This window comes from Pseudomyrmex gracilis, unplaced genomic scaffold (assembly GCF_002006095.1).
Source record: "Pseudomyrmex gracilis isolate BER0280 unplaced genomic scaffold, ASM200609v1 scaffold_149, whole genome shotgun sequence".
NCBI lineage: Eukaryota > Metazoa > Arthropoda > Insecta > Hymenoptera > Formicidae > Pseudomyrmex > Pseudomyrmex gracilis.
Window position 1 is genome coordinate 210719 of NW_018020733.1, and position 26727 is coordinate 237445.

At 40.2% G+C, this 26727-nt stretch overlaps 1 protein-coding gene across 1 annotated transcript in view; it reads right to left on the reverse strand.

Annotated features, from left to right (window-relative positions):
• The window catches only part of LOC109857161 (acetylcholine receptor subunit alpha-like 1), a 104427-nt gene that overhangs the window by 13789 nt on the left and 63911 nt on the right, over positions 1-26727 (reverse strand). The window contains exons 3-4 of the mRNA XM_020433222.1: positions 16282-16326; positions 6585-6694 (exon numbers count right to left, since the gene is read on the reverse strand). Of these exons, the coding sequence (XP_020288811.1) occupies positions 6585-6694; positions 16282-16326 (155 nt within the window). The remainder of the gene's footprint in view (positions 1-6584; positions 6695-16281; positions 16327-26727) is intronic.

Genomic DNA, 26727 nt, shown 5'->3' on the forward strand with positions numbered 1-26727 from the left:
ATTAACCCGTGTGTAGAACATCACCTGCGTTAACCCTCGCAAATTAGCCGTGCTAAACGCTTCATGAGTTGAAAATCAGCGTTTACGCTGATGCGCTATAGTAGTATAGAATTCAACAACGCGGACGTAACAATAATTCGCGCCGGGGTTGATAATGCAGAACGACAATTTGTATCAAAAGGAAACAACAATTTTGATCGCGACTTGTTGCGAGAGACGCGCGCTTCGAGCTTCGCTCTCTTTCGAGAGAGAGAGAGAAAGAGAATATATTATAGTTTCTCGGTGAAATACGCGTTTCCTCGTTGTTTCACGGAGAGCGTTACGTAATCTCGGATGCTACAACGTTATCCCGCTGTCAGTCAACAAAAGATAACGGTTCGCTTAAATGAAGCGCAAATCAGACACGTCTTTTAATTACAAGTTGTTCTCATAGAAATTTCCGTGCGATAAATTAACAGTAAATAAGAGACACTTAATAAAAGTTTTATTGTAAAACACAAAGAAGATATAAATAACAATTCATATAGGAGCGCGCAATATTTTTGCATTATAAAGTTTTTCATTGTCCTACATAAAACCAAGATAATGTTCTTTAAAAAAAAAAAAAAAAAAAAAAANACAGTGTTCCGGGGCCGTGCCCATAAGTTTTGTACTTCGCCGTTTGAAGACAAAGAGGACGTTGCCGACCATCGTAAGAAATGGCGGATACGTTCGATCGAAAGGGGGACCTCTAATCATACAAATTTCTCAAAAAAAGTTCAAAAAAAAAAAAAAAAAAAAAAAAAACAAGAGGAAAAGGAGAAGAATAAAATTACAGTGTTCCGGGGCCGTGCCCATAAGTTTTGTACTTCGCCGTTTGAAGACAAAGAGGACGTTGCCGACCATCGTAAGAAATGGCGGATACGTTCTGCGCGAGTTATATGTTAAAGAAAAGTTCGAAGACTCAATTAATCACGTTTTTCGTTCGACGTGCTTTATGGCGCGCTTCTTGCGCGCGGGGCCACGTCATGTAAATCTGGGGAAACTCCGCGCAAGTGGTAAAACCTTTCGCGAGTCAGACGCGACGAGTTCGAGCCGCGACGAGAAGGAGACCCGCATCGTCTGGTCGCAAATCTTAACGATAACATCGTCGTCTTTTTCCTTCGTTCTCTTCGTCTTCTAGACCTTGTGGACGAGGTCGGACGAGAATTCTGAGACAAAAAAAACTCTATCCTGTGCGAGAACTTGCGCGGCGATATCTATGAAAATCGACGTCGTCTTCTTTTGCCGTTCCGCCATTCCCTTCGTTACGATCGAATTAGCTTCGCGCGCGACGCGCATTAATTAACTTTATTTATTCTTAATTTGTTCAACTAATTATACCAGGACTTGATTAATTGAAACAACGTAATTTTGCAATTTTCTAAAGAAATATATATTGTAATAACGGGATTTCTCATTCCGGTTCAATGTCCTGTTGAGACCGACGGCGCGGAAACGATCTTCTTAGAATACGCTTATTTATAACCGCGACGGGGGAAACGTCGCGGGAAGTGCTGCTCTTCGCAGAAGGTCGGTCTCTCGTGAGCGGAAAAATATGATACCCATTTGGACGCCACGGTGTATCCAACGTTTCTCTACGGGAATCACTTTCACGGAGCTACGCGCGCGCGAGTGCTCTCACGTCGAAGCAAGACGACGTCGGCCGGCATTGTGGATCGCCGGCCATTCTGGCGAAGTCCACGATAATCTTTTCCCGTGGCTTACTCCAGAACGAGCACATACCCCCGGTCCGGACCATCGGCGTCTTCTTACCCGGCAGTTTGTCCCTCCCCCGGACGGAGGGTAAGGCTCGGTATATTCGCCGTCTCGAACCTCGGGGGTTGCAAGCGCATTTTCCACGCTGACGCACCCTTTATGGACAATATTACTTACATCTCTCTCTCTCTCTCTCTCTCTCTCTCTCCCTTTCTCCCCTCCGATCCCGTGACGTCTGGCTATCGCTCCGGGGGAAAAGCCCTTCTATTGTCGTAGATCTCGGCTCGCTCACGACGTGGCGTCCACGCGAGACAGACTGATCCCCGCAATTGATAGCGTGTTATGGCGGAAGTTCGTGGTTGACACGCACGGAATGCGAAGCATCTCGGCGACGGGGAAAGCGGATTAAACGTTATAAACAACGAGCGGAAGCGCCAGTTTTCGAGCACAACGTGCGCGCAATTTATCCCTCACCGAGAGCTTTCTGTTTTTTTTTTAACTTCATTTCAAAAAACATCCAATTCCATCTTCTCCACTCTATCTCGCCGCGAAATTCGTTCGACGTAACAACAATTGCGTATTAACAATTGCGCGCGATCGCTTTTCTTATGCGCGCATGTAAGTTAATGTAAAGAGAGGGCCGGGGGGTTGCTTTGTTTCCAGGTCGCGCCCGACCATCCCGCGGGCCGACTGGAATGAATTACCGTACTGTGGTCTGGGATGAGCTGCAGGTGCAGTAATCCGGTGATAATGGAGTAACGAGATTCGCCCTCGCGTACGTTTCTTGCATATTTTAACTCCGCATTTTGCGGCACAGGATGGCGCGCGCGTACCTGTGCGCGCACCAGGGTCGTTGTGCCTGAGCAACCCTTTGGCCGCCATTCCGCCGGCCTTTCACGTACATATAGACGGTTACTTAAGTAAGCTGATGCACACAGCAAAACATTAAAGTTTCACTTAGTAACGTGCGCAAAGTTATTTGTTCGAATCGATAACAATGTTTTTTTTTTTTTTTTTAATTCTTTGTTGAATCGTTTCCAACAGCAGAAGAATTAATTTTTTTCTCCCTCATTAAAAGCAACAGTGCGAAATATTTTTTTTTTTTGTTTTACATTAAAATTCTTGTAAATTTTTTCAGCAAAAAAAAGTACCAAAATAAAAGTCGACATGTATGAATGTTTTTTTATAAATTTTTAATGGAATTACTCTGTGAAGTTCGCAGCGTTGGTTCTTATTAAGCTTTCCAAAAAATTTTTAATTGTTATGTTTCCGTTATATAAATTAATAACCCGCTTTTTAACGCGGCTAATTTTTTTCTGTTATATTTTGCGCGCAGCCAATTTAGTTTATTACTTTTTTTTTTTTATTGTTATCAGACCGCGCTATGCTGGCACACTTCGGAGTGCACTTTTACGCGGGACCGGCGAAAAATAAGGGAAAATATATATGTATAGCGCGTCAGAGGCCGGGAAATGCAAGCGGCGTCGTCGTTGTCGTCGTCTTGGCACGTCAGGTTGAGTTTTACATAATGTATCAGCGTCATACGTATAGAAGGAGTGTCTTGTCGCGTGAACCAAGAGATGCCGGTGAACGAAGCTTCGCGCGGATAGGGCGGCGCGCGTCTCAAAGCTCCGATGGAAATGAGAATGGCGTGGATTGAACGTCGCGCGCTCGAGTGGAGCTTAATAGCGCGGCTTAAGTTCGGTTTATTTGATATACCTTCCCGCGACGCCTTAGACGAGATTGCCTTCGCCCTTCCCTCGACATCCAATTGTTCGCGAAATAGATAGACCAGAAATCACTGTTTACCGAAGAATCACGAGGGCGCCACCCAATACTTTGCGAAGCAACGTTCTTTTTTCCATCGCTGAATTTTATTTCCAATCAATTTCAACAAAATTCGAAATTCGTGAAAAAGTATTTTTTAGAAGTTAAAAAAAAAAAAAAAAAACAGCGCAATCTCGCGAGCGTTTCGACAACACCACGCCGGGTGACGCACAGCACCGGGGACAAAACACCCCGCGCATCAGCAAACACGAATAATTAATTTCGACTTGTTTTGGATTAATAGTTTCGTAATTTGCGTGGATTTATGCAATTTGCGGCTTAGCTGACCGCACATTACGCATCACGTCATCGTTTCTGAGTACTATGTGCACGCTGAAGACTCGCGACGGATGAAATTCGCGGTCACAAACGTCGGCGATATCAAGCGCCGCAATATTCGCTCTAAAATGTATCTCCCTTTGTACCGCACTCACCATAATCAGTATGTCAACTGATCTCTCTCTCTCTCTCTCTTGGGGTCAACTGCTTCGTAATTGCGATTAATTATCTCTTTGTTATTTTACTTTTACCGGCAATTACTTGATTTTTTTTCCCGTGCGAGTAACGTTGAAAATTTCACATCAATCCCAATTCGAATCGCGGATTCGAGATGTACTTCTTCTTTCCGCACGATTACCTGAACGCAAGAACGTTAGGTGCATGCAAGAATCATCGGAGCGCGAAATGCGGAGGATGCGGCGGCAGGAATGGACGCGCCATCGCCGCCAGACAAACGAGTCTCGACCTCTCTCTCTCTCTCTCACTGCCGAGGGAGTAGTTTCTACGCCTTCTCGTAAAAGTGTCCTCGACGGGCTATGGAGCACATCCTATTTCTCAATGCTAGACACCGCGCGGCGAGAAGGAAAAGAGAGAGAGAGACGCTGTGCGCGCGCGCGCGCGCTCGTTTCCGCGGGCATGGATTTTCAGAAATGGCCGGCCAAAGGACGTGCCGTTCCCTCCGTGAGGAATATTCCTGCGCCCGGCTTTACGTGGGATATGTTCCTTTGCACTTTGCGTCGAAATCCTATGAGGTACGGTCGGTTCGCGGCGAAAGAGGAAGATGAACGATGTTACTCGCAGGATACGAGAAACCACTCACGAGACATGAAATCGTCGGACACGAGGAAATTTACATAAGATATGAAAGATTTATGCTTGGTTTTTTTTTTTTTTTTTTTTTGCTAGGAATAAAACCGTCAGTTCTCTCGGGAAATAAACTTTAATCCTAGCAGATAAAGCGTGTGTAAGTAATCACAATCGATTCTCTCGATATTGATTGATGCCGCTTTTATCTCGATGCTGATTGGACGTTTCTCGGATGCCGTTCGATTTTGTTGCGCGAGAACTCGTGCCTTTATACGCGAAATTTTCATGCGATTGAGAAGTGAGAAGATTTTCACGGAGCAATATCTCAAGAACCGATCAATTTCGTTTTAGTCTCAATCGTTTCAGAAAATACAGAAAAAAAGTATTCTTGCGTTTGTTTTTTGTGTTTATGCTTTTGATTTGGAGATATGCGATAAAGTTTCAAAGTGAGAAATTCACGTTTTCAGAAAAAAAACGTTATTATTATTATTATTATTGTCGTCGTGCGATCAATATGTGTGCACGTTCGTATGCTTGCTACCAGATGGTATACGAGCGCATTGAAAGAAAAAAGAAAGAAATACGAAGTGAGTTAGAGAAGGAAAAAGAGTTTCACATACACGTATCTTTGACTACCAAAAATAATCCAATCAGCATCGTAATAAAAGTATACAAGTACTTCTATTTGCATGTCACCGTTATATACTTAAATTGAAAAAAAAAAACATCGTTTTTATTCATTCAAAAATTTTATTTGCAGTCTGAAGTAATGATTTGCATAAAACCTTGTCATATTTAAGTCAAAAACTACTAAGTAATAAATATTATACGTCAGACTGCCGCACAAATAAATAATTTCAGTTTATTACAATTAGAGTGCAGCAAAGATTTTTTGCATGTCTATGTATCGCAGGTCCATACCGAACAATCAAATAAATGAATGAATAAATATTATGCAATTAGTCAATAAGAGCGATAATTTAGAGTCAAATAAATAGAATCAAAATGTGAATATATAAAATAAAAACGTCAAAATATACAAACCAAAGTCAGAAATATAAAGTAGAAAATCACCTAAAACTATGAAAGATGTAATAAATAAAAATAGAAAAAAAACATAAATAAAGAATACACAACTGAAAACTAAATACGTAAATAGAACACTTCTATTTAACTGCAAAGTTAAAAACCGGATTGAAATGTCACAGTACTCGCCATCACACGGAGAAACGGAACAAAGCATGACGGTCTTACAAACCATAAAAAAAATACACGTATAAAAAGTGTCAGAAATAACGGATGAAAATTACACTTGAAAAATAAAAAAAAAAAAAGGAAGAAGTGAAAAAACAACACGTGACTGAAGTTACGTGATAATACTTTAGTCACGTGTCTTTTTAAAAACGTGACTAAAGTAAAGTCACGTGAAAGAACGGAGCGGAAATACAATACGTGACTAAAGACACGTGACTGTACTTTAGTCACGTGTCTTTAAAAACGTGACTAAAGTAAAGTCACGCGACAGAGAGGAATGGAAGAACAACGTGTGACCAAAGGCACGTGACTGTACTTTTGTCACGTGTCTTTAAAAACGTGACTAACGCAAAGTCACGTGACAGGGAGGAGTAGAAAAACAACACGTAACTTTAGTCTCCTTCCTCTCTCGCTAGTTTTTTCGAATGTGATTTCCACGCGTTATTTCTGACATCTCTCATATGTGGTTTGTAAGACGTGTATACTAGCTGTCATCGCAGTTGACAGGTTGTGTTCACTGACACACAACATGTTAAAATTAAAATAATAACAGCGTGCGCGTAGCGCGCGCCTGTGTTGTGCTAGTTTAAAAAAAGTGAATAATATATTATGCATGTACGTTGCCGGCATTTTTTCAACGTTTACAATATGACGAAGCAGTCGAACGAACATTTACTCACTTGTTGTAAAGAACAATGTCAGGTAACCATATGTGTTCCGATGGCACGTGAAGGGTGTCGACACCGCCGTAGTCCTCCGGGTTCCACTTCAGCTTGTAATCGGTCCACTCCTGGAAGTACAAAAAAAAAGAAATCGTGATCGTGTCGTCGATTTAACGACGCCTTAATCAAATACCGCGAAGCGGACCTTTGCAGCAAAGAAAATGAAACAAAACCAGACGAACCGACTTTTCTTTTCGCGTGTTCTTAATCCACTTTGATTATTTCCTCGCTTCATTTGTCCTTCTTGTACATCCATTTAATTTACGAATATTATTATAATCGTTTGTTACAGCATATTTTTTTTCTAAAATTTTATTCTTAAAATTTGTAATAATTTGTCGAAAACACATAGTAAAATTATATAAGCCAAAACAAAGTTCCGTATATATTATGCACGACCGACAAATATCATAATCCTCTTGATCTCGTTATTGAACTCGAGAGACCGCCGAGGTGTCTTCGGGGAGAAACTTCGATCCAATTATTTCGCGGAAGTCTAATTATTTCATCCATCGCAAGCGATATCCGAGCGGGAAGACACGAAATTTCATTTCTAAAATTCATTTTCCGGAGTAGCGGATTACGCATCCAAACGAAATAAACCGATTATTCAAAAGAGGAGAGTGTTTACGGAACTCCGATTTTTCTCCCTCATTTTACTATCTCTCTTTTCCTCTCTCTCTTTGTCAGTTTCTTCGCTTCTTAAAAAAAAAACAAGAAAAAAAAACAATTGAATTTTATTGCATCACCGAAATGTCGCGTTTCTGAAATAAAATATTATTTTCTGTCGTTATCAAAGAAAGAAAAAATCGAGGAATATATGTCTGCGAGTAAAGTTCTTCCGCTTTTTGAGAAACGATCAATTTTCTTCTTTTTCAAGTTGTTGGCTCGCGTCACGCGAGAGAAATTATCGAACGCGGCGATAACGAGGCGCGATCGACGAGATATTACGACGAACGTAAGAAGAGCCGTTTACGCACGTCGCGTGTGTGTCCGTCGCACGTGATTCAAGACACGTCGATATTGTCCCCCGCGCGAGATAAATGCCGGCGCGGGCGAGGTAAAACATAACTCAAGTTGTGCGAGACGTTTGGCATTTTCTTACGTTGTGATCGATAGTCGACCGACTCTCGGATCTGATGTGTTTGAGCGCGCGCGCGATCAAATTACAGATTAAATTCCAATTACAGACATAACTCACATCCATTTGATCGCTTCGATCGAATTCGCAAAATTAATTGCTGAATAGTTCGAATAGATTCGCATATATATATATAAAATTTCCAGATCGATCGGGGTCTCCGCGAAAATCACAGCGCAATTCGCATAATTCACCAACCGATTGTTTATTGCATCTTTTTTCGCCTTTTTTTTTAGAACACAATTTCTTCCTATATCTATTTTTGCTATTAAAAACATAGCAACTAGTCATCGTGAAAAAACGAAATAAAAGTTTTTTAATTGCGCTACATTCGCTAATTTTAATCTTCAAAATCTGTTTACGTTATTTGTGCGTTAGCGAAAACCTCGTCATTAAACGCTCGTAGCGTGCGTGGAGATTTCATCAAGGCAAAAGAAAAAAAATCCGACTGTGTATTTGAAATGGAACATGAACGATTTCGTTGCGGACAAAATAAACTACTTTTTATACAAAACGTTTTATAAAAAAACGACTAGTCGCATAAGTTTGTAAAGCTCTACCGCGTTTCACGTGTAATTCACTAATGCTTGATGTTTTACTTTTTAACTGTCTCATCTCTTTCTCTCTTTTTCTCTTTCTCTCTAATTTCAAAAAATATTCCAAATACGACTGGTTAAGCGTTAAATATATAACAGAAACTTTAATTTCAATTTAAAATTGTTTGAATTTGAAAAAAAAACTGTATGAGAAGTTATACATTTTTCTAGCAAAAAAAAAAAAAAAAAATAAAAAACGTTGAATGATCTGAGACACCTTAATTCCTAGTCATTTCGCATAAGATTATATCACGTAGCAACGTGCGACAGAAAACAGTCGCTGCAGATACATCCGCGATATATATATTCACGGAGCCGAGTTTCGCGTTGCTTTTGCAGGCATTAATTATTCCTCTCGCAATTAGCCGAGTTCGGTATGTATCTGGCAGCGCGCGCTCCACGTCCGAAAATTCCGCGCACGATCCAAGTCGACTCGGATCGAAATCAATTATCGCGCAACGAGCACCGGGAACAGTTAAAAAGATTCTAATTTCCTCCGAGTTTTTACGAATTGCTTGAGTCGAATGTCGTTTGCGAACTTTCTGAAATAAGAAAAATCTACGAGAATTTTTGCGAAACAAGTATATTTTAATACAGAAACGTAATCTCGCGCAAAATTATGCATCTTACATCTTCTCTAGAGAAGAAAAAAAATTCTTCGAATTCAAGACGCGCGATTAAGTCTTTTCAAATTAAAACTACTACTTTTTTCTCTCTTCAAAATCTGTGAAAAGATTTTCATTAGTTTATTTGTCAAAAAAAAAAAAAAACTTGCGTTTTGTATGGACAGAGTAAAGGTAGCGAAATTAATTGTTTTTTTTTTTCGGAGCATTATAACAGAAGAATAATCGATACGCTAGAGCTGTGTGCAATGCGAACAGAGAGACGCTTTTAGTTGTACCATATACCATTGCGCGCTTCAGCAATTTCCTCCCGTGGAAGATGAGATGATAAACCGTCACATATTCACCGCGGAAAATTATCGTTCCGCTAAAATGATTATAATGCAGACGTCGGGATGATGTCGACGTTAATTCGGTAACACAGTTCTAAAATGAAATCTGCCAGGAGCAACGGAAACGCGCACCGACACACAAACTCCGCGCGGAGAAACGCGCGGAAAGTGTTTGAAAGGAGAGGGAAGGGAAAGGAGAGGAAGAAGGCGGATTGTGCAATCAAAGAGGGAAAAACCGCGCAAACCCTAAAACTTGGGCACTACATCGTAGTGAAGTGGTGTACTTTCACAAGAGCACCCGGCGCTTTGCTAAGATCGAAACTAAAATATGAACTCGGCAAATTATCTCGACGTTAATTAACTCGTGGCGTTATTACAGATGCAAAACAGTGAGGTGCTTCAAAATATTGAAATACTAAATTTCTTTTCCATACTTCGGATCAACCTAGCTTGTAATTATATGCGACTTTGAGCTCGCGCAAATAAAGCGCAATTTCATCACCTCAATTTTTCTTCCAAACAAATCTTCGAAAAAAATTAAAATTATTTGTTTTCTCCGACCAAACGTAAATATGTGTGTTCAAATGTTGTTAAAAAAAATTTATTTTGCATTAAGATATTAAGAATAGATTGAAAAAAAAAAAAAAAACAATAAATAAGAAATACAACGTCTCTCTCGTAAACTTCAAGAAATCCAAGACACATGCGGCCCGTTGGCTCGTGCGCGATCGTAAAAATTTAGTATTTTTCAATACGATCGTAAATTACACCACACGTCATTTGCATTCAAATTTTTCTACTCGACGTGAGGGGCGCGACTTAGCGAGGAAGTGGATTTGTGCGACGTCGCAAAGTCACTCTCCCCGGCTATCGAGTTCCTAAACGCGATCACAGCCTCACCTCGGGATGAAAAAAAATGTGTTGCAATTTTAAAGAGCAATATTTTCTTTCTTACGGCGCAGAGTGTCGTCGTAATATCAGTCATTTGTTTAAAAAAAATGCATTACAAAGAACTTCAATCTAAACTTCGCACTCTAAACATTTTTTCGAGCAATATTTGCTTGTTTATTGACCCTAACGCAATGGAAATATACATAAAACTTGTTACGCAAAATCGATACGCGGTATAAAATTTATCTGCACTGTTACAAATTGATGAGCCAGTAAACGCAATTGTCTCCTTCGATTTTTTTCTTCGAGAATCACGCTCCGATCCCTTAAATGTCCGTTCGTTAAAAAAGTGCGTTTGAAGCAGAGAGAAAATAAATGATACAAAAATGAATGAATCATTTCTGCGCGGCGTTAACAAATGATATCATCGCGGAAAAAAAGAAAAGGTAAAATCGAAAACGATAAAAGAGAGCGAAAGAGCTCAGAAAAATTAACGATTATCCGGCGTAACCTTTTAAACTCGAGAGAGCGGCTGATAGTCTCCATATTTTCTCGGACTCCCAAAGGATTTATCGGTGATGTATCCCGAAGCGAAGAAGAGAGATTTGCACGGAATTCGCACGGAGGAAAGGCAGAGAGAGAGAGAAGAGACTCGGTTTAATCGGGCGTCGCGCGCCCGAGTCACGCGTGCACATCGCGATCGGCACAATCGGCGATTGAACCCGAAATCTCGTAAGAGATCGCGCGCGCCATTCTCCCATTACAATGCGGCGTGCTACGGCAAAATTCATCGTCGATTATTGAACCGTTACGTAGTGCACACGCGTTTCGTCGCCGATGTTGACGTCACGCGCTTTCAGATTTACCTCTCCGACCCGCGCGTTACACTGCGCGTCACGTTCGCGCTTGTATACAAAAAAAAAAAAATAAAAAATAAAAAATAAAAAATAAAAAAAAAAATTGCACAGAAAACACGGAAACGACGAGCGCGAATTTTTTATTCCCGCAGTTTTATCAGCGATATTTTTCCGAAATACCAGCAGCATGTGTTGCTATTGATAATAGAATTGCGAAGTTATAGTCGATGGTTGGACTGTAACAGCCTTTGAAATACAAGTACTGCTTGCTTTTCTGTATGAAAAAAACATGTCTGTTATAACAGCTCGAATAAAATGACAAACGTTGCAAATATTAGAAAGCGTTTTTCCGTACGATTGTTTTCGCCCGCGAGTAATAACAGCGTCGCGAGGAAAAAAGATAAGAAAAATTTGAAAAGAAGACGCGGATTATCTTCGACGTGGTTGGACCACACAAAATAACGAAGACGTTCGGATGCGTCGTTAGACAAGACAATGCGCGTACGCGCCCGAATCGAATTGCGTCGTTTTTTTCGATCGATTCTTTTTTTTATCTCGCAACACAGGGAAATCAGAAGGATGAGAATCTTTTATAACTGCCTGTGTATAGAAATCGTGCGTCAAGACATTTCGCGAAAGGTGGGAAACAAGCAGAGAAGGTAGAAAGAAAATCCGTTGTGTTACCAAAGTAGGTGAGAAAACTTGGCACAAAACTTGAAAGCTGGTTTTGGCTTGTTTTCCGGCAAAGCTGACAATCGTCCATGTCGGACATTTGGAAGCCGTAAAAACTCTCTCTCTCTCTCTCTCTCTAGCTGGTTTCGAGCAACAATGACAAAATAGCAGAACAAATACGGGAGACGATGCGAGGGAACATCTTATCCTAGCTGTTTGAACAAGCTGAGTTTGCGCGTGTTCGTAATTCCCGAACTAATCCCGATAGTAGACGACACAGGGAGAGTGACACAATGCGCAAATATATCCTTCTCATAATAAACATTGCTTGTCAACACACGTTCATTTTTGTGAAATAATTCCGTAACGAGAGAAAGAGAGAGAGAGAAAGAAAAAAAGAGAGACCATATTGCGTTTTAGATAAGTCGCGTCAAAAAATTTGTGAAATATAACACGCGTTGGAAAATATATTTTACCTTTTGAATTCAATGCTTTTCTCGTGGATTCTAATAAAACTCTCTTCTCTTTCAGGAAAAAAAACTTGAAAAAAACACACTGATTAAAACCACGATCTAAAAAGGTATCAACGCTTCGCGTTTTCATTCTATTGCAAATACAACGATGAATGATTTATCTCGGTGAATATCGCGCGCTTTTAGCGTTAGCGTTGGACGGAAATGTCAGTTTAGACGCGACACTCTAACAAGTCGTCTCGAATAATAACGTGCGCGATATACTCGCGGGAGAGAGATGTACACCTTGCGCGCAAATGATTCGCGATACAATAACGGTATATAACAACACAACGAGAGCAAAGCTCTCGCTGTTCTCTATGTAAATCGTCGCCCGACGTTGAATCCCGTATTCATAACGAACGGCCTTTGTAACGGACGGCGCTTTCTTCATGTTATCGAGGAGTTAAGTGCGGCACAAGAGAGCGTCGGGTCGGCGCATCGGTTAATGAACAAAAGGCAGGACCGGGCGGGAGAATCCGGGAGAGCTGCTGCTACTTGCATTTACGTTGTAGTTACAAAGGCTAAGAAGCAGTACGGAAACTTGCGGCGCGCGGAACCCACTGTGTGGCCATATTTATAGTATAAATATCGCCACAGTGAAGACGATACTCTCTCTCTCTCTCTTTCTCTTCACCGGTGCATTGCGAACCCGTGCCGCGAACTCCGGTCGATTTCCGGCTGCGCTCGGCAACAGAAACGAGCTAAGCGAATGGAGAAACAAATCTAATATGTATATATATATATATATGTATGTATATATATATATACATACATATATAAATATATATATATGTATAAATGTATGTATTGTAACATATTGTATATATATAACAATAGCTAGAGAGCGTAGAACCGTTTCTTTCTCTCCGTCAACAAACGGAACGCGACGCGAATAATACGACGGTATAACCCAATTAAATAATTTTTCGATGACAGTCGATAAATTGCGCGTGCATCGTAATTGAGCTCTGTGTGCAATTCCGCGCGCGCGCACACTCGGCGCATACAGTCGATTACGATTCCGCTATCGACGATGAAATTATTATTATTATTATTATTATAAATTTGTACCCGAGATATTTCGAGCGAGCACGCGGGAGCAGTCGCGCGTGCATGAAATCGCGTTCCGGTTCGTTGTAATTGCTTTAACTATATCAATAATAGCGGCTGCACTCAGTTGTGGCAGAGAGACAACCCTCCCGATAAAATCCGGTCGAGATTGATCGCGACAGAGTTGCACGATTCTCGCGTCCCGCGCGTTCGACTGTTCTAACAAACACTTCGTCGCGCACGTTTTTTTTTTTTTTTTTTTTTCCCCCCCCGTCTATATTCTCTTTCGCTCTTCCTCCGATTGTAACTCCAGCTTCTCCCACAGGCGAGAGAATATTTCTCCTCGCCTCTTTTCCCCTTATTCTGCTCTCACCGCAAACCCCCCTCTTCCTTTCCGCTCTCCTTCATTGTTTCCATCGGCGCAATTTGTCTTCCCCGGAGATGAAGATAATATCCACTCTGTTTTACAAACAAGACACGACCGCCGCCACCGAGAGACTCGATTAAACTTTCCCTGCCTTCACCATCGGCTATCTTCTTGTCAAGAAAAACATATGACTGTTTACTTCGCGGAAGAGTATCGTGGAACTTCCGAACCCATCAAAGGAGAGAGCCGGTCTCTCTTTCTCTTCCCCTCTCTCTTTTCGGAATTGTAGGCGCTCTCTTCAGCGAATAAGTAATCACGAGCAATTTCAAAACTCTGAGAAAAGAGCGTCATTGGCGAGCTGACGTGACACACCGAGGGAGAAAACTCACCTCTGACTCTTTCAAGTCTTGCCTTTGCGTCGTCGTCTCTCGCTACCCCTCTATTGTCCTCGACGACGTTAAAGAAAAGAGAGAGAGAGAAAAAAAAAGAAGAATACCGATCGCGTCTTATCGACACTGACAAACGATCGTAACGAACAAGTCGACGTAGATAAAAAGGAGACGGGGAAAAAAAAAGTTTCCCGCGCACAAACGGAACAAGTGCGCGCGGTCGTGCAATATAAATCGGGACTTCTGCCTACGGACCGACCTTTCGGCTGCACTTCCGGGAAGTTCGTGTCTTGGCTCCCGCTACCAAAGGACTCATTGTCCGTGGCTAACGGTGTTCCGCCACTCAAGACCACTCGACGGAAATTCGCTACAAAGAACTCGTCCACTCGGTAACCAGAGGAAACCGGTTCCGTGCAACCGTCGAACAACAATCGGGCGCAACGAAGAGAAATTAACAAATAACATACAAATAGAGAAACCGGCTTGTCAATAGCATTTTATCATTTTCAAAATAAACTCAGAGCGATGAAAGAAATTATAAAAAATAAAAAATAAAAAAATAAATAATTTTCTTTGTTTAACACGATCAGGAACTTGTTCTTCTTTTAATTAAATAAAAATTGATATATTGAAAGTATATGTCGTTATAATTAAATATACATATATATTAAAACGAATGTAGTATATTAGAGATTTGATTCTTTGCTACGCACGTATGGAGGAAAACTTGGAAAACCTTCAAAGTTAGACCTAAAGTCAACCAACAAATGTCCATACATTTCCGACGAAATCCATTCTACCGCGATAGCAAGTTTTTTGGATCGTCGCCAACACTGGCGGAACGACTCTTCGGGAATACCAAATTTTCCACATTGCAAGACGAGGGTTGCATCCACGAGCGGGGCAAGTACGTGCGCCCCGGCTGCTTTGCAATTAAAATGCATCCCACCGACAAACCCGACCCCGTTGCTTGTAGATTCTGTAAGACGAAACGGGCTTTTTGACATCCCGACGCGTCCTGGATCAAGTTTGAGAAATCCTTTCGACGTAACTCGCGGGTCTTAGGCACCTCGCTCTGAGGCACCTGTCATAGCGCTGTCGAAAAATTTTTCATCTCTCCGTCATCTCAAATTTAAAATCATTACAACCGCCGCAACAATATTTTTAACCGAGATCAGTTTCGCTAATTTATGCTATTAGCAGCTTAAACGGGAGAGAACAAGAATTCTGAGCAATCCCTGAGTACAATCGATAAACTTGCAAAACGAGGGAAGAAATATAGATCCTGTAACGGGATCGTACACTTCGAAACGACACGGAAGGGTGTTACGCCAATAAAGACCGACTGCTATCCGTCGGTTCGGATATCGTCGCGCGACAATGAAATTCGCCTGCTTTGAAATTCCAAACCGACACGTCTTATATATCGAAAGAGAAGATCTTGACGGTCAAAGAAATAGATACGAACGCGCACAGCATTCGCACAAGTGGAGAAACCGAATTTTCTTCAAAAACTGCTTGTAAAATCTTTAATCATTCATCCAATATCGTCATTTACGAAAAAAACTTTTCTCACGTATACATATCTCATGTACGCGTAAAATAAAACAGGATTTTCCGAGAATTCGCAAAGAAAGTTTTGAATTTTAACGACAATAGAGAAACATTTTAGCCACGATTTACATTTTGCAAAAAAAAAAAATGTCGATAATGTTAAATAACGCGAATAAGCTACGAATAATTCACGAAAGTGAACACATCTCTCGCAAGTTTACAAGACAGACAATTGCCAGTTAATTATTAAAATTATTAAAATACATTAATTATTAAAATACAAGCTGCAATCTCTCGCTCGATAATTCTAGAGTTATTTACAAGGCTCATATAAATGTGCAATAAAATAATAATAAAAATTATATTAATAATAAATTGCAGTAAACATAAACACATTAAATGCCTGTGCCACATTCAAGGAGATAAAAAAATAAGTTATATCGAAAAAAATCAATACACAAAAAACCAAAATAATATTGTTTGCGAGTAAATTACTTTTCGCGTAAACACAAACAATTAATCTCACTGTATCTCCATCTGTGACAAAACAATACACGCTAAAAAATACATTGAAACCAAAGTGCACGCTCTGTATACTCGCTCTAACAACCAACTTCGTACATTAGCACGCGTATAGACAAAAAAGAATGAGATTTTTTTTTACTCACTTGTTCCACCCAAACATTTGTCGTCATGATCTGGTTCTTCAGGTTCTGAAAAAGAAAACAGAGAGAAGAGGATGAGCAACGGGATCTCTAGATGGCGTTATCCTACTTCGGTTGTTTCTGGTTACTCGGAGAAGGATTTATTGGCTTTTCGAGACACCAGAATGATGCTAGAGAATAAAGAGAAAGACAGAAGAGACTCTTGGCACAAGCGAGAATCCCAATAAATCATTCTGCCGTCGAGCACATCCACTTTCTATGCTGAAATCTGAGATATATATATATATCTCCGAATATACAATGTATTTCTTTCTGAAACGCAAAACTTGTCTTCAAATAATCCCGAACGTTAAAAACTTTACGTTTTTTCGCGCGCGACTCTCTCGTGTGCGAAATCGTTTTAACGATATTTATAGACAAAATTTGTCGCGCGCGAGAAGAGAACTTGCAAGCGACAAGTCCCCTTTAAGCCGTTTCAAACGGACATTGGTCGCTATCTGGTCATTTCGCGTGCCGGGTCAATAGATTCCCCTCGATCGTGCCAATAGAAACGTCAACGGTTAACATTACAGCGGTTATAGTTCCGCATTGAACCGCGTCCTCTCGGTATCAGTAGTCACACTGGCAAACGCGCGCGATTCGGCCCAGCGCAGCCGCGCGTACTCAGTAGTAATAGAACGCGATAATGCTGACAGCAGGTAAGGCATCGGAGCTATCCGCGGCCGCGCTAGTTAGTAAGTGTCAAACTGCGGGCAGACAAGGTATGGTACGATACACCACGGGATCGAGAGCGAGAGAGAGCCATTCGAAAGCTGTAGCCATCGAACCGCGGCTGTGTTAACGTACGTTAACGTACCGCGCGATAAGAGCCCAGTTACGGCCTCGTATCATCGTCAATAATCATCGCCGCGTTTCGCGTCGGCGGATACGCTCGATCACACGCGATTGCACGCAAGGGAGAGAAGTGCGACGTTGATTCGGCAATGTCGACGAATTTTTTTTTTTTTTTTTAACTTTCTCTCGAATCAAATTTCCATGTTTTTAACATTAAAAAAAAAAAAGAGATTACAGATTTTGTTTAACGTTACAAAAGAATCAAGTTGTATATTATTAAATTTATTTATATTTGCAAAACTTGATTTTTCTACGTTACGCGCGTACGTAAAACGGAATTCCGCGATCGATTTAGAGACGATCGGTATCAAAAACGCTAAACGATGCGTCAACGACGATACGCAATGTCGTCCGAGGCGAACGTGAGTAAATCTCTGCGAAGAGATGGGAAAGAAAAATTCGGCGAAGGGTTGCAAAAACCTCTGGTAGTGTGGAGATGAAATAATTGGTAACGTTAAATTAAATAAAACGTCGGGCATTATTTTCAGCGCGGTAGCGCGTTTTAAAATTAATGGCGAGCGGTTATCGTTTGTTCTGTCTCTCTCTCTCTCTTTCGAGTGTGTATACGCGCAGTTCGTGCGCAACGATGTGTTTAAAGTTCGTTCCTCACAAGCGTATCATTAGCAATTATCGCGCGCAAACGCAATCTCAAAAGCGCGTACGCGCGCACGCTGAATGTAACACAAGTAGTTACTGGGTGTGTGTAATCAGATCTATCGGCATCACAGATCGTCCGAGGCGCGTTCCACGGACGCGTAATAGCTAAGTGATAATAACCAGAAGCTTTCCCCATGTGAACGCGGTTACGATTTCGTACTCAACCATATTAATGTCCGTGCGCCAGATACGAGAGAGGAGTTGCGCATCCCCGCAAGCACGACAAGTGAATAGCGTAACCGCAGCGGTAATTACAGTTGCCGAAATCGGACGTTATCTCTATCGCTGCCGATTGCCGCATACGCAATTATACAAATTATAATGCGGTGGCTCGACGTGCGCAATTTATCTTAGATGATGCGCCGCAATATCTGACAGCGTATAACTCGTAATAAAAGCAATAATTATACGAAGACCGTTTATCGCGAGACAAACTCTAGCAACCGTGTTTAAACTCTAGAAAGAGAGAGACACACATGTACATTATGTATATATTATATATTATATACAATTATTATATATATTTATAACATATATTATATATTAATATATATTATATATATTATATATATTATATATATTTTATATATATTATATATTATATACAAGTTTACAAGAGTTCTGCGATTTATCGCGTTTTCTTTATGTTATCTGCATCTTTCGGAAATTGTCGATGTTCTCATTAAGACGAAATTAATTCCATTTTCTGACCGGTCTGTAAAGATCGTTTTTAAGTGCTACTAAAAAAAAAGGGAGAGGAGATAACTATCTTTCTTCGTAAAACAGAGTTGATGGTCCGTCGTTAGCATGTGCATAAACTGAGTGTTATATTTTTTCTTTTAAACTCTCACGAGCCTGTGTTCTTTTCGCAAGCGTTCCGGTGCGAGGCGTAAAGCGCCATTTATCGTAACGAAAAATCACAATGTCGCGTTTTACTGTCGCAAAACGGCGGCGTTAACGTCGCGTTTAACTACTGCGCGTAACAATTGCCGTGGAACTTACTTTACGAGAATCGGAAATGATCGGCGCTTTTTATCGTGCCTGAACACACACGCACACACGCACCCACACAAAGTACAATTTATTCAGAAAATGTACAAAAACGATGTATGTATATATATATACATATATGCTGATAATTCAAAAGCCGCAAGAGAGATTAATTCGTTGTCTTAACAAAATTGTAAACACTTGGTGTGTTGTTAGCAATTTAATCGAATATTGAATCACAAAGTGTGATTAAATATTGAAAGTCCATCGAGAGAGAGAGAGACTCAATAATGCAATTTTCCGACAGCACGGTGGTGTAAATAGATGTGTTGTCATTAACTATACAAACGCATCAAAAGCTTTGCAAATGCTATCAAAAGTGTTACTTAAAATCTATAGTGTTAATCCGCGATAAATCGACGTTACAAAACGATAAAGCGTTTTGGAATTAATTGAAAATTTGGTAGAAAAACACGCGGAGAAATACAGAAATAAACACAAGAGTGTAATTAACAGAAGAATTCAAAATTCAAAATTAATTAAAACACAGATGCATTAATACAAAGAAAATAAGTAATTAAATTATTATTTCGGTTGACACACAATGAAATAATAGTTTTTCGTACTTATTTCGATGTAAAAATTTGTTCAATTTCGCATCGAAAGTTTTGTTCGACGACATAACTCGGAATAACTTAAAGAGAGAGAGAGAGTAATAATATAATCAAAATATAAACAGAGGCGCACAGAGACAACAACTTGAAGGGGTAAAAATCTTCTACACCCGTCCAACGAGGTAGTGTTAACCTGAAGTTCGAATTTAAATGCGAATTATGCGCATACCAATTAGAATTTTTATGAGTTGTACATAATTTGCATGAAAAGTACTTGGATAAAACGCATACTTTCATCGCAGCCGCAATTCCGCTCGAAAATTTATGTTATCAGATCTTCTATTAATGTGACGCTCGAACAAATGAATAAATACGACGTATTTTTGTGGGAACGGATTGAAAATCAAATATTTTCACTAAATGTTTATCCTCTCATGTAAACTCTATTATGTGCTACATTTTACGTAAATATCACAAATATCTCTCAAGCTGTCTAAAAAAAAAAAAAAAAACAAAAAACAAAATAAAATAAAATCGATGTTGTTTTATTTACAGCAACCGTAATTGAACTAATGTCTGTACAAGAGAAAGAGAGAGAGAGAGAGAGAGACCTTGTTTATTGTTGATTTAAAGTAAATTGCTGATTTAAATTAAATAATTAAATATTGTTGATTTAAACTAAATAATTAAATATTGTTGATTTAAACTAAATGATTCCTTGTGTTTTTGTAACCCGTATATTAAATTTATGCACGCGCTTTCCTCAAACTAAATTGCAAGAGCTTTTGTAATTTTCGTCTCTCGAAACTATGCATTCTTTCTCGAATTAATTTCATCCGTTTTTGTTGAAACGCGCGCGTTATTGCGAATTCTGTTCAACTAAAGTTGCGAGCAATCCAGCGACTCTCAACCTTCGATCGCGCACGCCTGCAAAATTCCGAAGCGAATGCGTGAAACTTTCCGAAATAAAACTCGGAAGTTCGCGCGAATAATCGAGCACGTTCGTCGCGCAACCCGCGATCGGAGTGTGCAAGAAGAAAATCGATAAGAAAGTTACACAGGCACATAGGATCGCGGCGCGAGCGTGCCGTGTATTTCCGACGATTTAATCGGGATTTAATCGCAAAAAATATCAGGGGGCGAGAAGTGAAACGAGAAACTGCCAAGAGTTGCTCGTTTTGACGAAGCGCAAAAAAAAAAAAAAAAAAAATACGATCATATTGTAGTCCGCGCAGCACAAAGTCGGCAAAAATACAGAATCTTTCTATTACGAAGTTTCGAGAAGTACTTTCAAAACAACGTTGCGCTTCCCGCTTCCTTTTATGAAATCTGTTTTCGAGGACACTCCAGTTTTCACCGATGCACACACACGGTGTAATACGAAGAGAAGAAACGTAGACGTACGTAACACTTTACATAAGCGACACCCGTCGCTTGCAGTCTCGCTCTGTATAAATTGTAGTACAATAACCAATATAATTTTTCAATCTAATTTATTTGTTAATACAAATTATCTTAACGATTATCGGACGAGAATGGGAGAGAGAAGAGACGCGCTAAAAAAAAAAAGAAAAAAAACTTTCTTAAGCCGAAAAACTTCCTCAATGCTGTTTTTCCATTTAGCTGCGAGAATCGCGAGAAAAGCGCAACGCTCGCAATTGATCGGTTGAAGCTTCGGCAGCATTTAACGCAGTTTATTTCTGAGAATCGCTTTTGCGTGACAAGAATTTTACGAGTTTTCTACGGGAGATGTTCATCTTTATGGCTCCGACGCGAACTATCAAAAGGACAATGTTAGACACGCATTTATGACCATTTTCAATCTGCTAGAGATTTTTATTACCTTCCTTATATATCAAAAAAGAAAAAAAAAGATGAAGATAAAAACAAAAAAAAAGCATAAAGGTGCGTAAAAAGTGCAAACGTTATCGCGAAATAATGTGCGAGAACGTCGCGCGCGAAGATGAGCGAAGTCTGAAATTTGATTTTTCCAACTTTTATATGTCGTAAAGTGTTTTTTTTTTGCTGCGCTGTTTTGCGCGATTTTCAACACGTTCTTCGTTACGACAATCAAACGGTTCAAAAGATAGATTGTTCGCAATTTGGACAGCTTGTTCGCCCGCAATGTAGTTACACGCTTTGAGAGAAAGAGAATATATGGTATAATTCCCGTCCAATAAAAAAAAAAACAATGTCACGTAATTATCGGATATCCTTCATTATTTCTGATTACTTTTCGTTATCGTGTTGCTTCGCGCAATATACATCGTTTCGTGTTATTACAAAGACGTATGTTGTTACAAAGCGCAGCATTTGAAAGCCGGGTGCGGAGTTCATTGCAGCAAAAATTGCAGCTAACTTTGCTTATCAAGCGACATAGTTTCGTTGACATTTATCGAACGTGCGTTGCGCTTGTCCCGGAATCGCGCGGGAGCTTCCGCGAAAGTTAACGCAGCTGCTCTCTCTTTTCGAGCGGATTAAACCGCGATTACAGTCAAAATGTGTTGAATTAACTCCCCGCGCTCGAATAAATTCTCTCGTTAATCCGCCGATTAGAGAGATGCGGATACGCGATAACCGCTGTTTTGTTACACGCAAATGACCGGTTGGGAAATTTATCGCGAGTGTTTTTTTTTTTTCCAAATCTTTCTCGATAGAGTGTGTATATATCTCGATATTCCCTCCTAAAGTTTTATTTCCAAAAGTCAGAAGGTAGAATGAGTTCGGATAAGCTGCGCAAAAATCCTTAAGCTCTTTCGGCTTAATTCGGAAGAGGAGCGAGAATTATGGCTCTCAAAAAAAGAGCACTAACCGACAGGAACACCGATGGGTCAGTGCTGATAATAAAAAAGCTTCTTTTATATTTATCTCGCCATTTGTACAAAAAAAAAAAAAAAAAAAAACGATTCGCGATAAGAAAAACAGTCGAGCAGGAAATTTTCCAAAACACGGAGCTAAAAACTAGGTCGATAGAGTTAACCGTGAAGTTAGAGAGTCAACCGCACTTGGTTCTTATTGGTCTCTTTGCGAGTTTATATCCGAGAGACATATATATATATATTCCTTCTTGTTATATTTTCCAAAAGGACGAAAAATTGTCCTGCAATAATTCAATCCAATCTACTACTTTTTTTTTTTTTTTATCTATACCTTTTTATGTAAGATAAACGGTGTGTCGTCTCGAACGTTATTACGCGCGTGAGCTATTTATTTTATGTTATCGACCAACTTCATCATCGTCGATTTGTTTATTTTTCGGATACACATCAGCCATCCAGCGAGGAAAAAAAAAGACCTCACACTAACGGCAGCCAGGACACTTTTCTTTATTGGCAATCGTCCGCACGACTATGACTGGCAGTATAACCATTACACACAGAGCGCACACACACACACACACACACACACACCAATCCGTATATATCTCATGCCTCGTATGCCACAAAGAGAATTTGCTTTGTCGCGTAATTCAGTTTTATCTTTTGCCGTTTGTCCGATTATTAACATCGTTTATCAAACAACCTCCCCGCCGGAACGTTATTGTATTCGCAGTTATCGCGCCGCGGTACCTCTTTAATAACCAATGCCGTATACATAGAACACAGTTTTACACTCGCCATTTACCCGGAACGATGATGATGTATCGTTTGTACGTATCATCGAACGAACATGGCGAGAGAAAGAGAGAGAGAGAGAGAGAGAGCACGTTGTATCGCATCTCGCCTCGTATGTCTTCGAAAAAGCATTTTACCGTGGGGGAAGAGAAGACGCGCGCGCGATCCATTTCTCAAATTTCTTAGTACATTACGTCGTCGACGCGATACAAGTTTACGTTTCCTCCACAATAGAGCGTCATTCATAAACCAATAGTTTTCTTTGCTCCTTTTCTCGCTGTTTCTATCGCTTACACATATAAATCATTTGTCGCCGTTAAATGTCCGCGATAAAATAAACCTCGAAACGGCGCGATCACGTACATGATAATTAATCCCTTGCTAAGTCTAGCTTTTTGCAATTTGTCACACCCGACGTATTATACGCAAGGAGCATAATTGCTTCCTGAAAAAAAAAAAAAAAAAAAAGAAAAGACAATACACCCGCGCGAAAAATTTTCAGTCAAAAATGAGATTGATAAAGCGTCGGAACAAAATTTCACTCGCGAACGTCCGCTTATTCCGTCGTTACGTCGCATTAAGCGCGAATGCTTACGCGACTTATTAATCGCTTCAACTTGCTCGCGCGACTGTAATTGAATGCAACGTGGCTTAACTTCGTTATTAAAGCCGTGCAACCCTTCTCCACTTTATTCGCGCGCTGCGTGCGCGCTCGTCCGCTCCCTACAGACGTAAAACCGCATTTTCACCGTTGTGTGTGAATCCCGGTTAACACCTCCGGCGAATCTCGTCTCGCGCACTGTCCATTTCTCCCGTCTTTGATATAAGCGAAACCTTATATAAATTTCTTTTTTTTTTTTGTCCGCGCGATCACGTTCGTCGCGTGGCGGCGATCTTAAACACACGCGGAGAGAATCCGTGTGAGAGGGGGGATCTTTTTAATGATATGGAAATTGGATGTCGGGAGAAAACAGAGGGGTTGGAATCGAGCTCTCTCCAGAGAGAGAGACGGTGGAAAAAAAGAGGATATATTATAACGGAGAGATCCTTTCTTTTCTATCTCTCAGTAACTCTTTATTTGACGTATACACCGTTTCTTCTCCCGACTCGCTTTTTTCCGCGTCTCTCTCTCTCTCTCTCTTTCTTTCGCTATACTTCGCCCGGTTTCTAGTTTTGCTTTCTACTTGTTTGTCCAGTTACAGAACTGAAAGAACTCCAGGGTATAAACAAGACTGTCAGTTGTGTAATTTTGAAATTCTATTCTTGTCGGAAAAGGTTCCGTCTAAAAATGCCAAAAGCACTGGAAACATCGCGAACGAGTATACAGCATATATACAGTATATTTTCTTTACCTTTTCATGCATTTTCTTACTGCGTTATTGAGTTCATTTTCCTTCTCCGCAACGCCGAACTTCTCCGTTACTTTTTTTTTTACGTTTCGCTCTTGCAACATCTCGCTCTCTTTTTCAATGTTAATTTTATCGTCGTGTCCCGATGTGTTATTTCGTTTTTTCCTTTTCTCTTTCTCCCGTTATCTCGTTCACATGTGATGCGAAATGTCGATTACATGTGCATGTATGGAGGAAGATCGATTTGTATGTAAAATGTAACGATAATCTTTAGAGTTCGAAAGTTCTGCAATTTGAAAATTCTGTAACACACACAAATATTTTTACACTCGACAATCCGTCAGCAGATTTTCAAATAAGAAATCAAATTTTGTATTGATAAGTCTTGTGAAAACACAAAAAATTAAAAAATTTAATAAAAGTCTCGATAAAAATTTTATTTGGAAAATCGCTCGCTGAGATAGTGCGTATAAAATATCGTTTCTCCTCTTGTTGAAATTAGAGGTAACGCTCAAATGTGACTTCCGGCAGAGATTGTCGACACGCGATATGTGCAGTGCGAAGAACATGTCGTTAAACATTATTTATAAATAATCAAATATATACATTCGTTAATTCCGTTAAATCGATTTTCAATTTAAATAAATTGATTTTTGCCAGTAAGTCTCTCACGTATACACGTAAGTGCACACGTGCTTCCGTGTATATATGTGTGTGTATACTTTTCACTTGACGACGCTTCCGGAGTGTAGCTTTAACGATACCTCGGAGAAATTCAACAAAAGAACAAAGGAATTGTTCTGGGCCGCGGGAGGTTGGCGGAATTGGAAAACGAACTTAGGGAGAATACCATTATTCGCGTCTTTTAGTCTTATTTGGCTTCCACCTTTCCCTCTATACGACTTCAAGAAATTTCTAACTCCCACTATCTCTTCCTCCCACTCTCTCTCTCATCCACTCCTGCTGATAGAAGTGAGCTAAGTGCGCGAATCAATGCGAGATGAAAATAAATTCAAATTTCTTTTGGTCGTTGTGTTTTACAACATTATGCGGCATTACGCGTTTTTTCCCGAGTGAGAATCAAAAGATAATCAGTTCCGCATGCTAATGCGCGGAATTAAATTAAATTCTTTCTTCGCGGCAAAATATTAAGAAAAATCGTTATTTTATTGCTTCTAAGGCACATCGCGCGGTTTCACCTCAACCGAAAAATCTTACATTAAAATTCTGGCAAAGTGTTCTCACAACCGTAACAAATTGAATGGATTACACGGATCGGTAAGGTTCGAAGATCGAAAGCGGAATATAAAAATATTTCTTGCAATAATTCAACGTCGATAACTTTTTCTTTAAGAAAGAGAGAGAGAGAGAGAAGAGAGAGCTTTCCACTTGTGCAAAACTCCCGACATAAATCCCGCTCTTATTTATTCAACAGAATTTTTGCGTTGAAACTCAACGATGAAGTTCGTGTATTTAAATATGTCTCATTACGCGCGAAGTTCTCGCAACATTGAGCAACATTAAATATATGTGGGAAACTTGCGTTACGAGACGATCCTTAATAAGCTCGGAAAATTTGCGTGCGACCGAGCGCTTCGTTGGCGCGGCTTTTTGTTTACAGAACTTTACGAAGACATCGTTGCAAGACGTCATCGACTGCGGAGTGACTCGCTTCGCATAGCCGAGCATTGTTCAAAAGTGGGTTAAGGAACTAATAAAGCTTCGAAAGAGCAAACACACGCGGCGCTTAAGAAAGGAGAGAAAGAGAGAGGAATCGCGGAGGGAAACGCGGAAAAGTAAGCGAAGATAAGACAGAACGGAAGAGAGACGGGAGAAATTCAACATAGAAATTATTCGCCGCAACCATAGCGCGCTCTTCTTGAAATAACAATTGTTGTCTTCAAATTGCAACGAATATCTTGGCCATAATACTAATGAAAACTAAACGGAAGAGAAATCTCTAATTTATATATCTATTTAATTCCTATTTATTCTTTTTTTTTGCTGCCGCGCGTTAGACGCGCGTAAAAATCTCGACGAAATAAATTAAGCGACCTTAAATCTTGTCTGAGAGAGAGTGCACGCGAGCGAGAGTGCTTTCTTTTCGCTTTTCCTTTGTGATGTGTCTCTTGAATAAAGACGGAACTACCTGTAAATGAGATCTGAAACGACGACGGCAGCGCGCAGCAGCCACCGCAAATACCCCAGTTCGTTTAAGTCGCTCGCGTAATGAGTTTCGCAGAACACGATAGGATTGTACAAGCGTGGAAGCGCGACGGATTTATTTACGTCGGGAACGACGGACATCCTTTGACAAATCGGCTCCTAGTC